The sequence below is a fragment of the Polypterus senegalus genome, chromosome 16 (genome assembly GCF_016835505.1).
Source record: "Polypterus senegalus isolate Bchr_013 chromosome 16, ASM1683550v1, whole genome shotgun sequence".
Lineage (NCBI taxonomy): Eukaryota > Metazoa > Chordata > Cladistia > Polypteriformes > Polypteridae > Polypterus > Polypterus senegalus.
In genome coordinates, this window is record NC_053169.1 from 32,575,045 (window position 1) to 32,591,130 (window position 16,086).

Below are 16,086 nucleotides of genomic sequence, written 5' to 3' on the forward strand. Positions count from 1 at the left end.
TTTAGTAGAAATACTCTCTGCTGTCAGCAGTGTTGAACTATGCTCTACAAAAGTATATTATGTTCCATTAAAACAGGTCTTGCTCAAAAACACTTTGTGTTTAAATCTGCTAGCAAAATGTAATGAAACATTCAAGTAATTTTTTGTGGTTGGTCTGTGTTCCACTGAAAAATATAAGGTCAGACTAGCAGTTTTCTGATTCAGCTAATCGCTTTTGTTCACGCTTGAGCTCCTTCGTAAGAGCAATCTGTTCTTCCAGCTGTAGCAAGTTTGCCTTTTTCTGTGCTTGCCTCTCCAGATCCCGTATAACTCCTTCATGAAGTCTCTGGAAATGAATAACGGGAAACAATAAGAAATGTAAAACTGCACAAAAGAGATTTTAACAAAGAAAACATGTTCTCTTTTACAAATTATACACTCTTTATATACACATCAAGTACATTTGATTCAGGGTAACATTTATGTCAGAAGCATAACTTGAGTGCATTCTAAACATTTGCTATCATCTGTAGACAAAACCACTGTAAATCCAAATTGTTCATATATATGAAGACCTGATGTTTTCACCACTGTTGTCTAGAACTGCAAATTCAACATTAAGCATGAAATTAACTTTACTGTGCATTTCTGTAATACAATGATTCTATTTTGCTTTTAATATTTCATCTTGAAATGTTAACTCTGTCCAGAAGGTAAAGGGTTAAATTCATAAAATAAAAAGTCACTCAATTTCCCAGTTTTTTTTTTTTTAGTACAGTTTTCTTGAATAGGGTGTACAGAAAAGCCAAGCAGAATGACACCTTTGATTGGCTAACTAAAAAGATTATAATATGCAAGCTTTCGAGGCAACTCGGGCCCCTTCTTCAGGCAAAATGTAATACAGAAACTGGATAAGGTGTTTAAATAGTCCCTGCCCATCCCAGTCACACTCTGCATTTTCATAGTGCTCCGGAAAAAGCTGGTGATTTACACAAAAATATTCAGACAGTTTTATTCTTTATGCTGTATTTTAAAAGACTCCATTTCCACTGGGAAATAGCATCTAAACTTTGATGACTTGCAGTTTCCCCAGTACTGCACACAACAGCTTTCAACTCATATAAATTGATACCGTTTTTGTTTATTATAATATTTCTATGTTAGTTGAGCTTCTGTAAAACCTAAATATCCCCTTATTAAGATGAATAAACTACTATCTGTCTATCATCTCTTTTCTTTCCAGTCATCCCATAAATCAGTGTTTATAGATGGGTCGTCCACTTCAGTAAATCTGCAGAAAGTGCAGACAAATACAGAATGGCTCGTCTTGCCTTTGTGCACCAAAATTCTAGCTGACTCAACAGCCTGCAAATTAAAACATATTCCTCTCTGCACGCTCTTCCCTTACCCTGATTTCAAAAAAATTGTAAAAATGAGACAAGCCCAGGTTACCAAATAAAAAGACAAATGGACACTACATCTGATTCAGTGTTAAACATTCATGTATATTTGGATGAGTACTGTGCATGTTTCATTTATTATGTGCACTGTATTTAAATGTTATATATGTATTTTCTGTTATTTGTTGATGTGTGCCATTCAGGGGGAATGCTGACTACTTTACATTAACTAACAAAGGGTCATCCCTGAAAAAAAGAGATTAAACTGGGACCCAAAGCCAAAACTGTTGAGAACCACTGCCTTAAATCATCACCATCTGTTCGAAAAATCAAACACTCATGAAATTTCCAAAACCAATCACAATTCTGATATTTGTCAATTATGTGATATGTCCAACAGTGTACTCTGTAAAATGTATTTTTAACTTTTATTTAACTAAGGTTCTAAATTGCATTTTTGCACAGTCTGTTAATTTGAATAAAATCTAAAATTCATTTTTAAGTAATTAGTTTTGTAGGGTGGTTTCTTAACTTTCTAAAGTCCCTGGTACACAAGAGCACCAGCTAATCATGTTCTCGTGAATGCTACTAAAATAAAAAACAACACATTAAAATCAATTAAATTACAGTCATGACAGCGGGTAGACACACAAAATTAGTAAACATCTTTTAATATATATATTTTAAATATATGTACATAAACTACAAATGTTCAACTAAATAAAGGTAAAATTGGCAGAATGGCAATGCAGTGGTCAGTGCTGCTGCTGCTTTGGCGATCCTGGTTATCCTGTAAGCAGTTTGTAGATTCGACACCCATCTGTGTACTCACTCCTAGTAAATTAGCTCTATAATTGACTGTCACCCTGTGCAGAGCTGCTCAATGCTTTTTGTCCAATTCAGAAAACACATAATATCAATGCTGAACCTGATCTGGACTAAGCAGACTGGCGAATGCATGTACAAGTACTTGCCATCTGGCGTTTCCTAGTCTCCTCACTCTTTAGAATTTCATAAAGAAAAATAAGCCACATTATAAAAGGAATCACATTATAGTTAAACCCAAAAATGAAGGTGGTATGAATGTTTTACATCTTTATGGTGCAAATTTAATATTTAAAATAATCAGCTTTCAACAACATATGATGATGCATAGTAATAGTATTTAAAATCTCATTCCAAAACTGTTTCAAAAGATGGCAATTTACATTTCTGGTTAAGATACAATCTTGACATGAACTCCCAATCAGATTGTCTAAATTTCACAAGCAAGTGCTGTTATCATGGTTGTTAATCTATAAACAATTGGGGAAAAAATATACTATTAAAAAGAAAAAACGTTTATCGTGCACTCATGGTTTCATAAAGAAACTGAGTGTTCATTGTACAATTATTAAATAAGGAGAGCAGGTTATTGTTTTAAACTGAATTTTTTGATAAATTTCAAATTCACATCTCCAATGCTGAATTTGCCACCCTTTGTACCATTCCTGTCAAACTGATCCCTTTAATCAACAGACTGACTTACATATAGGAATGAGGAAGACTATGTAATCCTTGTGTAATATCTTCATGTATTTAAATTTGGAATGCAAACTTTGAGAACAATGACTTAAAAAAACCCCAAATCGATATTGTCTGACAAATAAGGTCAAAGAAGTCACTTAAGGAAATTAAAATTAATTCTGGTAAACTAACTCTGGTCAAACTTAAACCATGAACTTTGTATGTGATGTGCTAATTACAAATAAAATTTACATTTATTTCCTACCTGTACTTAAACTAAATCCTTTTGGGTGGAAATTCAAGGTTACATGCCCGGAACATAATGATAGCTTTAAAGAAGATGAGAGTTTTGCGTTATGTGAGGAATAACAAATCTAGAGAAATTATATACTGTACTTGGATCTTTTGATATTGTTGATTGGAAGATTTCTTATACACAAAGCTAAATAGGCGATCAGGCTTCCACTGTTTAATTACGTTTAAAAATGATCTTAAGTGATATTTAAATTCATTAAGTAAGCTGAAAAACAATAAGGCAAAGAAGACAATAGAAATATATAAAGAAAAAAAGAATGTGAGATAACAAGGATATCTCTAGCTACTAATGGACTGTATCGTAGATTTCTTAAGATTGTACATTTTTTGAGTAACGATAAAAATGTCTCCACAGAAAGTTAGTACTGTCAAATCTACACGTATATTTGTATTTGGTTTACAAATTTTGATACAATGTATCCTTAAATTTTTAAGCTTTTATATATTCTTATTCTATAAACAGACTTAACGGTACATGTCACAAATTACGATAATCAAGTTTCACTATCGATTCATCCAGTCTGTTTACGCTAGTAAGGCTGAAAGCAGCTTTCAAAAAAACGCATGTGCAGAACTCAAATGTATACTCACATGAATTATTCGTTTATCGTACTGTATTCGCGTTTTATTTTTATTATTATTCAGCCACGTAAACGTTACACAAGGACACGAACTCTTCGACCGACACATGGGCCTTATAAGCGTGGATGCAATACAAGGAATATATAATACCTGTCTGTCCAGTCGCTGCTTTACATGAACTCCCACTACAGTTCCTACAGAAAACAACACCGAAACTCCAAACACAATTTTTGAGGTCGTGGACATAACTGGGGCAAATATGAAAGTCGCGCATGGAGATTTCAAATCGCTGCAAACAGTTCCCCATGAAGGAAGTACCAGGGAAAGACATTACCAATCTATCGTCAAGCTGACACAAACAGGCATTTCTAGCAGTGTCAAGAGTAATCGAACGATCTAAGCGCTAACCAGCTTTTCTCTGGCGTTTACTACAGTGTCGTCTGCGGAGACGGTTTTTTTTTAAAGTGACATAGAATATTTGAACCTTAACGAGAATATCCATGGACGAAATACATACATACATACAAACATACATACATACATAAATACATAATGTAAATTTAAGTGTACAGATAGGATGAGAATGCTCTACGTAGAGGAAGGTCATCATTTGTGCTCCTCTGGAGTCTGCCCTTGGTCCAGTATTTTTTTTAAGTATCTAAATGATATAAATTCCGGTGTAGTTAGTAAACTGAAATTCACAGATGCAACTAAAATTGGAGGAAAGACAGCAAAAACACTAAGGAGGCAACAAAAACAATTAAAAAATACTTGGACAAGCTTCACAACTGGGCGAACACTTGGAAAATATGGTTTAATGTAACAGATAGTGCAAAGTGCTACTCGTGGGTAACAGGAACATCGACTAATGATATGCAACAACATTATAATCACTTGCTTAATATTGTGTAGATCCCCCTTGTGCTTCCAAAACAGCTCTAATCTGTCGAAGCACGGACTCCACAATATTTCTTAAAGTGTCCTGTGCCATCTGGCACCAAGTGGCTGGGAGCAGACTCTTTAAGTCCTTGAAGTGAGAATTCATGGATTGGACTTGTCTTTCCCACACATTCCACAGATGCTTGATCGAATTATGATCTGGGAAATTTGGAGGCCAAGTCAACACCTTGAACTCATTGTCATGTTCCTCAAATTATTCCTGGGCAATTTTTGCAGTGTGGCAAGGCACATTATCCTATGGGCCACCGTCATTAGGAAATACCGTTTCCATGTAAATGGTTTGCAACAATCTTTAGGTAGCTGGTACATGTCAAAGTAACATCCACATGAATGCCAGGACCAAAGGTTTCCCACACAGACATGGGGAGAACATGCAAACTCCACACAGGGAGGACCCGGGAAGCAAACCCAGGTCTCCACTGTGAAACCGTGTTGCCTTGCTGAGAAACACCGTCTCCTAAATTACACTGCACAAAATGTTTTTTGAAAAGTCTTGCTTCCTGAAAAGTTTTGCTCATTGTGACAGGTACCTACTGGGTATCAACGAATATAGTTTTGGTTTTAATGCATCACATAGGAACTCTGAGAAATAGACATTTACAGTATATGTTTACTGACAATAACGTATTTAGTCATGTTTATGTTTCGCATAAGCTATTAAATTCAACAGAATTAAAAGTGTTTTGCTCCTGATTTTCTTTTGTATTCAATGTCTGGTGCATCACATTACAGTGTCCAATAGTAGTCAGCAAGCATTGACAGATTCCAGTTGCCTTGGTATCATTTCTCCATCGTAGCAATGTCCTGGTGAAACCTTTCACTATGTTTGTCACTGACAGCACCAATATTTGCGGGGAAGAAGTCCAGGTGTGAGTGGAGGAAATTAATCTTGAGTGACATGTTGCACTTCACTGTCTTGTATGCTTTGAGAAGTTTGTCTACCAGCTGAATGTAGTTTGGGGCTCTGTAATTGCCCAGAAAATTGTCAACAATATCTTTGAAGGCTTTCCAGGCAATTTTTCTGGCCCAACTTACAGATCTTCAAACCACATGTCACTCATAACATGTCTGATCTGGGGGTCAACAAAAATGCCCTCTTTGATCTTGGTGTCAGTTATTCTTGGGAACATCTGTCTTAAATAACGAAAACCTTTGCCTTCCTTGTTCAGTCCTTTAACGAAATTCTTCATGAGTCCCAGATTTATGTGAAGAGGAGGCAAAAATATCTTTGCCGGGTTGACAAGCGATTCATGTGCCACATTTTTCTGTCCTGGATCTAACTTTTTACAGAGTGGCCAGTTCTGTTGAGAATAGTGCAACTCTTTGGCATGGCTGTCCCATTCACAGATAAAACAACAGTACTTTGTATAGCTGAGCCGCAGTCCTAGTAACAGAGCAACGACTTTGAGATCTCCACAGATATTCCAGTTGTACTTGCTATACTGGACGTGCTTCAGCAACAGTTCCATCTTCTCATTCATTTCTTTCATGTGTGCTGCATATCCAATAGGTACTGAAGGATAAACGTTGCCATTGTGTAGCAGAACAGCTTTCAGGCTTAACATTGACGAATCAATGAAGAGACACCACTCTTCTGGGTTGTGATATATATATATATATATATATATATATATATATATATATATATATATATATATATATATATATACTGCTCAAAAGAATTAAAGGAACACTTTTAATCAGAGTATAGCATAAAGTCAATGAAACTTATGGGATATTAATCTGGTCAGTTAAGTAGCAGAGGGGTTGTTAATCAGTTTCAGCTGCTGTGGTGTTAATGAAATTAACAACAGATGCACTAGAGGGGCAACAATGAGATGACCCCAAAACAGGAATGGTTTAACAGGTGGAGGCCACTGACATTTTTCCCTCCTCATCTTTTCTGACTGTTTCTTCACTAGTTTTGCATTTGGCTACAGTCAGTGTCACTACTGGTAGCATGAGGCGATACCTGGACCCTACAGAGGTTGCACAGGTAGTCCAACTTCTCCAGGATGGCACATCAATACGTGTCATTGCCAGAAGGTTTGCTGTGTCTCCCTGCACAGTCTCAAGGGCATGGAGGAGATTCTAGGAGACAAGCAGTTACTCTAGGAGAGCTGGAGAGGGCCATAGAAGGTCCATAACCCATCAGCAGGACCAGTATCTGCTCCTTTGGGCAAGGAGGAACAGGATGAGCACTGCCAGAGCCCTACAAAATGACCTCCAGCAGGCCACTGGTGTGAATGTCTCTGACCAAACAACCAGAAAGACTTCATGAGGGTGACCCAAGGGCCCCATGTCCTCTAATGGGCCCTGAGCTCACTGCCCAGCAGCATGCAGCTCGATTGGCATTCGCCATAGAATACCAGAATTGGCACCACTGGTGCCCTGTGCTTTTTACAGATGAGAGCAGGTTCACCCTGAGCACTTGACAGAAGTGAAAGGGTCTGGAGAAGCCATGGAGAACATTATGCTGCCTGTAACATCATTCAGCATGAGCAGTTTGGTGGTGGGTTAATGATTGTCTGGGGAGGCATATCCATGGAGGGTCACACAGACCGCTACAGGCTTGACAAAGGCACCTTGGCTGCCATTAGGTATCAGGATGAAATCCTTGGACCCATTGTCAGACCCTATGCTGGTACAGTGGCTCCTGGTGCACGACAATTCCTGGCCTCATGTGGTGAGAGTATGCAGGCAGTTCCTGGAGGATGAAGGAATTGATACCATTGACTGGCCACCACACTTTCCTGACCTAAATCCAATAGAACACCTCTGGGACATTATGTTTTGGTCCATCCAATGCCACCAGGTTGCACCTCAGACTGTCCAGGAGCTCAGTGATGCCCTGGTCCAGATCTGGGAGGAGATCCCTCACAACACCATCTGTCATCTCATTAGAAGCATGCACTGATGTTGTCAGGCATGTATACAAGAACACAGGGGCCATACAAAGTGCTGTGTACAATTTTGAGTTGCTGCAATTAAATTTTGGCAAAATGGACTAGCCTGCCACATAATTTTTTCACTCTGATTTTTGGGGCGTCTTTGAATTCAGGGCTCTGTAGGTTGATCATTTTCATTTCCATCAAACGATGTGGCATCCTTTCGTTCCTAACACATTACCCAGTCTATATCAGTATAGATATCCAGGAGGATTTCTTTTTCCCATTGAGATCTGATGTGTTTTCAAAGTGTTCCTTTAATTTTTTTTGAGCAGTTTATATATATTTTAATTGACTGTAAAAAATGCGTTTACTTAAAAAAATTAGGTGAATGAGAAAAATGACTTTCATTTTCTAATTCAATACCCAAAAACATATAAAGATCACATGAAATTATCAAAACAATTTTTTCAGCATTTCCTGTGAAATTCCAAGCAATGCTCTAATTATGAAGTCAATTGTTGGATACAGTTTTTAATCAGCACTCTGAAAGGTGTTTACCAGAAACGCACTTGTGCTGTCCAGTTAAAAAATAAAAAAAATGACACATTTTATCATTTTTAACCAAATACAAATTTTTTTCAGGCCATTCGTTGTTTTTAACTCTTATTATGTAAAAGGCATTCATAAACATACCAACTTATGTGCAATTGGTTCTTGTTTAAGATATGCTGGGGTGGAAGGTTGTGGGAATATTTTTTGGATGCCCGGTGCAGGCTAGAAACCCATTCCAACACCATGCCAACCAGCAAATTCCAGAGATCCCCAAACTCATCCCATCCGACCAGCGTTTTAACCTGTGTCGATATGTGCCATTTGAAGACATGCTTTAATTACTTCTCCTTCCTGCCAAATTTATTTTTTTTTTACCTTTAATTCTATTTCTCTTACGGAACTCTCATTGTCACATTTCATTCCCTGAAATGACTGACACTGGGGTCTTCATTTGTTAACCCCCTGAATTGGGTCATCAGTGTTTTCGCCTGTGCAGGAACCTTTATTAGCCGAAGATGCACTGAAGATATAAAGAGCAAGACTAACTGGCATTTTTTGCTAGGAAAGGTAGAGTTAAGTTCTTAGTCATCCTGTGGACACTGTACACATGTGGGCAAGCCCTGCCTAACTCGTCCTCCATCTGTGTATTCCTTTTGGCGCAACTGAAGATCACCTGCAGGTCCATCAAATTTGGTGGCGCGCTAATTTTGGAACTTGATGCAGACGGTGGGCATTGACCGAAGAGTATATTTTTGTATTGGGTCGTTTTAGTCGTGTGACTCTTTTTCCGACGAGTTCCTGCTCATTGTTTTGGGTTGTGTCGCATGCCATGAGCCACTGAAGAATGGTGAGTCAGGACTGCGCTTTGAAGCCCAATCACGAGTACCGACGGCTCCTAATGTGGAAGACGAATGTTCTCTTCGTTCCCTTGTACTAATTCATGTCTGAGAAGTAAGCTTTACAAAAATATGTAAAAGAATGCTTTGTTTTAGCAAACAGAAAAATATTTGTGCAAAGGATTCTGAGCAAAGGTCTGAGCATTCCACACATGAGTCTGCCTTATCACGTTTTCCCTTAGCTTACATCTGAACTCCATAACAAAAGGGACCAAGAAATCAAGTTGCATAAGGGACATTGAAGGGGCTCAAGGATTGTGTATAATAAAGTGTTGACTGTTGCATTTTATAATGATATTAAATCACGCATTCTAGGGGTATAAAACTGGACCCCACCCAACAGACGGGGTTCAGAAGAGCCCTGACGCTGTCATGTATATTTGATTGTCAGCTTTTCTGAAACTCTTCTCACCGTGACTCTGAAAATAAAGCTGCATTATAACCACACCTGCTGTCGGGTCTGAGTTTTCGTCCACACTAACCACCCAACTTTTAAATAGCCATTTGAGAAAGATTTCATGAACATCCAGGGTTTTTGAAAATTAGCACTGCTTTACTTTAGGACTTTCCACTTGCCAGAAACACATCAATTAGGAAGATGAGGAGTTTAAACAAAGGTGCTATGTGCTGTCACTGGGAAATGAACCCAACTGAACGCCTCTGAAACTGCAGTACCATTCACATACCCCACCTGTCACTACAACTGCAAGCGTCTACTGATGTTTTATTGTCCTTTTCCACAGGTTTGGAGGCAGAACACATTTTTAAAATGATCTTTTACTGCAGGCTGGGGTGCTCGATTACCGTACACATAAAGCCCACACTCCTTTGGATCAACAGCAAGCATTGGAGTGAGTGCGTCAACAACAGATTGTAGAAAGTGAGAGTTGTCCTGCCAGATGCAGTGCCATGGCTTTGAGCCGAAACTAAACAAAAGTTCTGGAATTTGCAGCCAACAGAGCAAAGTGCACTAGACAAAACGGATTAATGCTTTTTCAATTGTCGTTGTAAGGCAACTCCTGCCTAACAATATATCAATTTCCTATGCATCACACATAACTAGTTTTTCAAATATAAAATAGATATCCTATATCTCGAGTAGTGATTTTACCACTTACTCATTTTTCACAAAGATATTTTACAGAAGGATTAGAATAAAAATGAAAAAGGGGCAAAAAAAAACAAAACATGTTGACACAATTGAAATATAATGAAATGACCCCACAGAACAATAAAGTAAGTATACTATCCATGCTACCATGGCAGTACTAGCTGTTTTAAGGGGGCAATGTGGCATGTTTTCTTGAGCCCCCTTTTCTGCATGCAGTTCTCGCACTGGGATTTCTATCAAACTGTTTGGTTCTGTCCTGTGAAGCCTGAATACCAAGAGGACTGATTTAGATCACTTATATTAGGTAGAATGTCCAGTGGTGACTGGGTGGTCTCTTTGCCATGGGACCCCTGCAGATTTTGTTTTTTTTTTTTTCTCCAGCCCATCGGGAGTTTTTTTTTTTTTTTGTCTGTCCTCCTGGCCTAATCTTTTTTTTGTTTCTCATAAACTTTTCCATCTTCATTATGTAAAGCACTTTGAGCCATTTGTATGAAAATGTGCTATATATATAAATGTTGTTGTTGTAGTCCTGTGAGTGAGGCAACCACCACTGAAGAATAAACTGGAATTAAATTTTCTTTCTACCTTTTACTGGGGAGTTATGTGAAGTATATGCTTGACATTAGATTTTAGACTGGATGTTGTTAAGGATTTTGATGTATTCGCATGTCATTTGCACTCTTTCAGCCTGCGCAAGCAAAGTATTTGCTTTTAACATGGTTTCAGGAATCACGGGTAGAAGCATCCATAAAATACATTTCCAGAGACAAATGTTCAGACGTTAGAATTATTCATTCTGCCTGAATTAATCATTCTCAGTTTTTTAGAAATTGCTAAATTTATTTTAATGAGCTGAAAGTACAGTGCTTAACTCAGCAGCACAATCTCAGACCAGTAAGGGTAATACATTAAAAGTATTGTGAGTTACAAAGTTCAATTACTTTTTTAAAATAAATGTTGAAGTGCTTTGATATAGGAAAACTTCAGAAGATTACTTGCCTATGTAAGAAACTAGGTGTCTGCCTAAACTGGGTTATTCGACCTTATCTCGGTTATGTGTGTGCACGTCCAGGATCTGAGTTTGACAATCAAAACCTTTTTTTGATTCACGCCACCCACCCTACATCAGAAACACATTTTTTTTCTTTGTTTCCAAAACAGTTATTTAGTTAATGTTAAGATAGAAAAATGCAATCACTAAAAGTATAACTTTATTACCTTGTGTGGTAATAATTGAATGGCTACACATTTAATAAACTGAACACTGTTTATATGATTTGCATATTTATCACACAAGATGTAACTCAGGGCGGCACGGTGGTGCAGTGGTAGCGCTGCTGCCTCGCAGTTAGGAGACCCAGGTTTGCTTCCTGGGTCCTCCCTGCGTGGAGTTTGCATGTTCTCCCCGTGTCTGCGTGGGTTTCCTCCGGGTGCTCTGGTTTCCGCCCAAAGACATGCAGGTTAGGTGGATTGGCGATTCTAAACTGGCCCTGGTGTGTGCTTGGTTTGTGTGTGTCCTGCGGTGGGTTGGCACCCTGCCCGGGATTCGTTCCTGCCTTGTGCCCTGTGTTGGCTGGGATTGGTTCCAGCAGACCCCTGTGACCCTGTATTTGGATTTAGCAGGTTGGAACATGGATGGATGGATTAATGGAAGATGTAACTCATTAGTATTGCAGTCTGCAGCTAAATGGAGATAAGATGATGGTTCTTATATGTAAGTCAATTTAGTTTGTATTACTAAAAATATATATATTGGAGTTATTAATTCCAGTAAAATAAAACAATGTTGAGGTTGTGTTAGTTTAGTTTGTTGAACATAAGGAAATGTATCTGATCTAACTTGACCACATTAGGCTGACTGAGTATAAGTCATTTAAGGAGACATATACTAAATTCTTTTCTTTACAATTTACACATCTCAGTTTTGTGGAAATTGTTAAGTAAATCCAGGAAAAATATTTTTTTTGAGTGTAATATATTATGAGTACTCGGAATGTAATTTACAAATCTCAAAAAGACATTTCTTTTAACAATGTTAATAACTTGGCCATCTTCTGATATCTTACAGTAACGCTATTCATTAGGTTGCTAAATTTAAGAAGCCTTTAAATCATTGCATGATTGTAATTCGTACGAATGCGATCTCTTATGTGACAGTTAAAGATAGTTGACGTGAAAGGTTTTTCACAGGAAACACCCTGTTCCGATTTAAAGCCGTTTACTAAATTTATTATATTTGTTTGAATTTATATTAGTAAGGTTGATTGGTATGGGAGAATGACACATCAATTATTCAAGATTTATGTTTCAATCATTGTGAATCATAATTAATTAAAGTAGTTCAAAAGAAAAAAGAAATATTGTGTTCCCAAATAAAGATGTGGATCCCTCACTTCAGTTTTCAGTCAAAGGATAGATAGATAGATAGATAGATAGATAGATTCAGAAAGTATTTTGAACCCTTCATTTTCTCCACACTTGTTGTAGATTTAATTTTAAATAGATAAATTAACAATTTTTGCCCAGATGCCTATACTCAATAACACATAACAACAAAGTTAAAACATTTTAAGAAAGCTTTGCTCATTTATTAAAAATCAAAAGCTGAAATCTCCCATTCCTATGTGCATTCAGTCCCTTTGCTGTGGCATCATGTTTCCTTTAATTCTTCTTAAGATGTTTATAGTACGTGATTGGGGTTCACCTGTGGCAAAGTGAATTAATTGGATATCATTTAGAAAGGTACACACCAGTGTATATAATGTCCACAATTCACACTGCATGTCAGGACAAAAACAGGCCACGAAGTCCAAGCTACGCTTTGTAGACATCTGTGATAAAACTGTGGTGAGGTATAGATCAGCATAAGGGTGTGAAACCATTTCTAAAGCTTTGAGTGTTTCCAGTAGCACAGTGGCCTCAATAAATGTGAAAGGAAGAAGCATGTAACCACCAAGGCTCTTTTTTTAGAGTTGGCCATCTAGCTAAACTGAATAATTAGGAAAGAAGGGTTTAGGTCAAGGAAATGACCAAGAACGGTCACTCTAACAGATGTCCTCTGCTGAGATTGGTGAACCTATTGGAAGTGTGACCATCTTAGCAGCACTCTGTCAGTCAGGCTAGTCAGAAGCCACTCTTCCCAATTCTTATTAAAAGGACTCGGCAAGCATGAAGAAAAAAAAAATCATTGATCTAATGAGATAAAAACTGACCTCTTTGGGTGACCCAAAATACAGCAACAAAGTACTTTAGCTGAAACTTTAGAGTTCCATCCTTAGCTTGTTGATCTTAAATCACAAGTTGTATTCTATCTCATGTATACTTTGATTTCACTTTCCATAAAATAAAATAAAAAGGAACATGGACTCAATGTGCTATCATCATTGATTAATTCAGCATTTGTTTTTTGCTGTATTTTGCCAAGGTAGTGTAGGTGAGGAAAATGCTCTGTCAAGGAGGATAAAGGCTATGTTTCTATTGTTTTGGCAGACCAGAAGATGGATGAGACATCAAAAATCCGAAGTAAAGCAGAGATTATAAGTCTAATTCCACAATAAAAATCTTACACCAAAACCCAAGATGTATACCAATACTCAAAACTAGAAAAACACACAAAGTTCCTTGCCCTAAATATTCACACCAAAGCCACTAATGAATACCACAAAGACATTTTTAGTATCCAAAATCTTGAACAGCTGCCATTGCTAGTATGACAAAATACATTGTGACTTCTGATTGTCACACCTCTAGCAACTTGGCTGGCAATGGTAAGTAAAACTACTAAGAAATGGTATCACCCATCAGAAACAAGATGGCAGTGTGGCAAGATGAAAAATATTTGTATGATCTAATTAACGGAAGACTTAAAATAGTAAAAGGCTTAATTAAAAAAGGGTGTAGACACTGTTTGAGTTTTGGTATTTATATATTCATATTTCAGAGCAGTTTTATAATCAGCGTTGCTTTTGGTTATGTTGTATGTTATTTTTTTGTTTAAAGTCTACAATTGTATTAATGTGTACTACTGGTCTGTGCCTGTAAATTAAATAGAACTATACAAAATATATTGAAATGATAATAAGATGAATCATTGAGCAAAGAGTCAATGCATGGGAAGGTGGCTGCAGTCAAGTGTGTGGACAAGTTATTAGCACATCAAGGAACAGTACATTCCACTACGTTCAGCGTAGCTCTTTAGTACCTTTATAGAGGGTGGTGTGGCCAAGAACACCAAAGGTGGCAGTTAAGCTAAGAAGAAGCAAAGTGAAGAGAAGTATCAGCTGAGTGCAGGATGGCACTTACAGGGTGGGCAAGGGCCGATGCAGAGCTCTGGTGAAACTGAAAGGGAGACTGGAAGGAGTGAAGTCCTGATTTCTTGGAGTACCAGTAATACTTCATGACTGAAATTTAAAATTGGAAGAAGCTGCCCTTTCTCTGTGCAGTTTTTCCCCCTTCATTGTATCTTATTAATGACAATTTAAAACGAGCAGATCAGACACCCAGGCAAACAAAACTGAATAATCAAAGGCTGCAACTACTTTAGCGTCAGACCCACTAATTAGTAAATAATGGATTAATTAAACAATTAGAAGACCTTGAAAAGTAGGATGAAATCAAGATGTAAATACTGTTAAAAGGAAAAAAATACATTATTCCTATATAACTGCTTGGTACATTTTAATATATTTTTTTTTTTATCAAACTTAGTTTTTTTAATTTCTATGTTGTTCCCTAAACACAGAACTTAGGAAATATCAGTTCACTTAATTAGCCCAGGAGTTCAATTAAAAACAGAAGCTGGTTGGAACAAAAACCTGCAGCCACAGGGGTTCCCGGGGACCGAGTTTGGGAAACACTGATATAGATGATACACCCATTCACGTAACCACATCACTTACCCAACAGTTACAGTGTCATTTTCTTAGTATGAAGGAGAATGGGAAAATTACATATATGTAATGAAACAAAGTTGCCTTTTCTGCGTTAAGAAGTAAGGATGACATTCAGAAACAAATGATGATTTTAGGCGGTGTACCTTTTTAGTGGTGTGTGCTCTCTCATTGTTTGTGTGGATTTTCCCTTTGCACAGAAATGATGGTCAACTCTAAAATGTTGTCCTATGCATGTGTGTTTATTCTTACTATAGACAAATGTTTTATTTGGTTGATCTATCAGGTTTCAGCCACGGAAAGACAATAACTGAAAAAGGTGCATTCTGAAAATAAACAGATAGACAGTTGTACAATGAATAAATAAATTCCAGCAGTGTATGAGACATTGAAATTTAAAATATTTTACTATAGACTGAGGAGAAGTTTAGGATCTGTTTTTCTGATTAAATATAATAGTTTCTGATATGTGGGTCAGTTACAAAGCAGTGGCAGCACTATGCCTATAACTGCCCAATGCTCAGGAGCACCTAAGTCCATCAATGAATACAAATTATATAATAAAGATAGCTCTTATTATATTATCATTGTATCAAACTTTTTTCTCTCCATTCTGTATGAAAACATAAGATTTTTTTCTCTGCCTTTTATATAATCTAAATGGCCAAAGTGCATAAAAAACACAATTTTTGGATGGAGTATTATTTTAAAGAGGTTAAATTAAGATGAAAAGTCAAGGTAACTGCTATTTTTGTGTAGTATTTAATTATATATTGTTCCATTTACTGTTTAAATTATGGAAAGGATTTAATTGCTTGTTTCAGAGAATGTGTATTCACGGAAAAATAGAGTTATACTGGTAACCTTTGGTTAATTGGAAGAACAACTGAACTCAGTGTGAGAAATGATAATCACTGACATAATGTGATTATACAGAAATGGCCATAAAGACTTATCCATTGGGTTTTGCATTTGTTATATTTTTTTTTCAGAATGCTGCTAATA

General features: G+C 37.1%; 1 protein-coding gene across 1 annotated transcript; it reads right to left on the minus strand.

Annotated features, from left to right (window-relative positions):
• Window positions 1–163: 163 nt before the first annotated feature.
• LOC120516386 (protein PET117 homolog, mitochondrial) lies at window positions 164–4,148 on the minus strand. The gene is made up of 2 exons (XM_039738019.1): window positions 3,933–4,148; window positions 164–325 (listed from the first exon to the last, which is right to left on the minus strand). Exons 1-2 carry the CDS (start codon window positions 4,026–4,028, stop codon window positions 185–187), a joined length of 237 nt encoding a protein of 78 aa, XP_039593953.1. The 5' UTR covers window positions 4,029–4,148; the 3' UTR covers window positions 164–184.
• Between the last annotated feature and the right edge of the window lie 11,938 nt (window positions 4,149–16,086).